We start from the raw sequence: 939 nt of genomic DNA, 5'->3' as shown, positions 1-939 counted from the left end.
AACTGCATTTACTCAATCATGAGATGAACGCCTTGTGCAACACAACAGCTAAAAAATTGAATTGGACCCTTTTCACGTTCATCCAGCGAACCCGGCTTCTGCATTTTCTGAAGTCCAAGTGAACCAGACCAGTAAATTTCATCAAAATAGACAACTCTGATAGTTTATTTTCTCGAACAGTTTTGAAGGAAAACTTTTCCTTAAAATATACAAATATTCATATTTGAAAATTACAATTTATAAAACTCCAGAATTAATTTTTAAAACGAACCGGATCTGCTGTTTCACCGACTTGCTTCAAATGTAATTTCTCAACTGTGAACAAAGTACTCTTCCCATCGTACGCTAATTTAAATGGATCGCCAAAAATATCTGAACGCTTCACTACATATGCCCAAAATACGTCACGATTGTCATCACTTGAACAGAAAATAAAAACACATTAAAACTATAATAAAACTTGACAACAAATTAAAATCGAACCAATTCAACTTTAAACGCGGATGTTGTATGTCGATGTGATATCTGTTAACCACAATATCACCTTTTTGTAATTTTATCAGTGGAAAATAATTGCATGCTAATTTTATCGGCTTGCCAACAGTCCCGTATCCAGGTCGCTTCACTAATTCTTTCTAAAAAAGCCACCACCGCATCAACAACAACAACAGTAAATAATTTAATAAAACACTAAATAATACTTACTAAACGCAACTGCGACAGTTCATCTGCAGCAACATTCACATCTTCGCCTGAAAGTAATTCATGATTGAAAATTGCTCAACAGTTGCTGAAATAAGATGCGGTTCATGAATTTGGTCAAATATATTTTGCAGTTATGCCACCGCTTTTACAAAAATTAAAAAATCAAACAACAATAGACAATGCTATTCAACATTTTACATAATATAACAACAATACTTACTTTGTTGAGACCTT

The 939-nt window shown here is 33.2% G+C and overlaps 1 protein-coding gene across 1 annotated transcript; it reads right to left on the bottom strand.

Annotated features, from left to right (window-relative positions):
* Window positions 1-8: 8 nt before the first annotated feature.
* Tsp_14472 (eukaryotic translation initiation factor 2C 1) lies at window positions 9-752 on the bottom strand (the record flags this gene model as incomplete). Its single annotated transcript, XM_003370466.1, has 5 exons — window positions 9-98; window positions 125-199; window positions 272-419; window positions 493-635; window positions 706-752. Coding segments are annotated over 5 exons (503 nt in total), but the record flags the coding sequence as incomplete, so codon positions are not given.
* Between the last annotated feature and the right edge of the window lie 187 nt (window positions 753-939).

Source organism: Trichinella spiralis (assembly GCF_000181795.1).
Source record: "Trichinella spiralis strain ISS 195 chromosome Unknown Scfld702, whole genome shotgun sequence".
NCBI lineage: Eukaryota > Metazoa > Nematoda > Enoplea > Trichinellida > Trichinellidae > Trichinella > Trichinella spiralis.
Note: the sequence above shows the minus strand (reverse complement) of the source record. Positions and strands in the feature narration are given on the sequence as shown.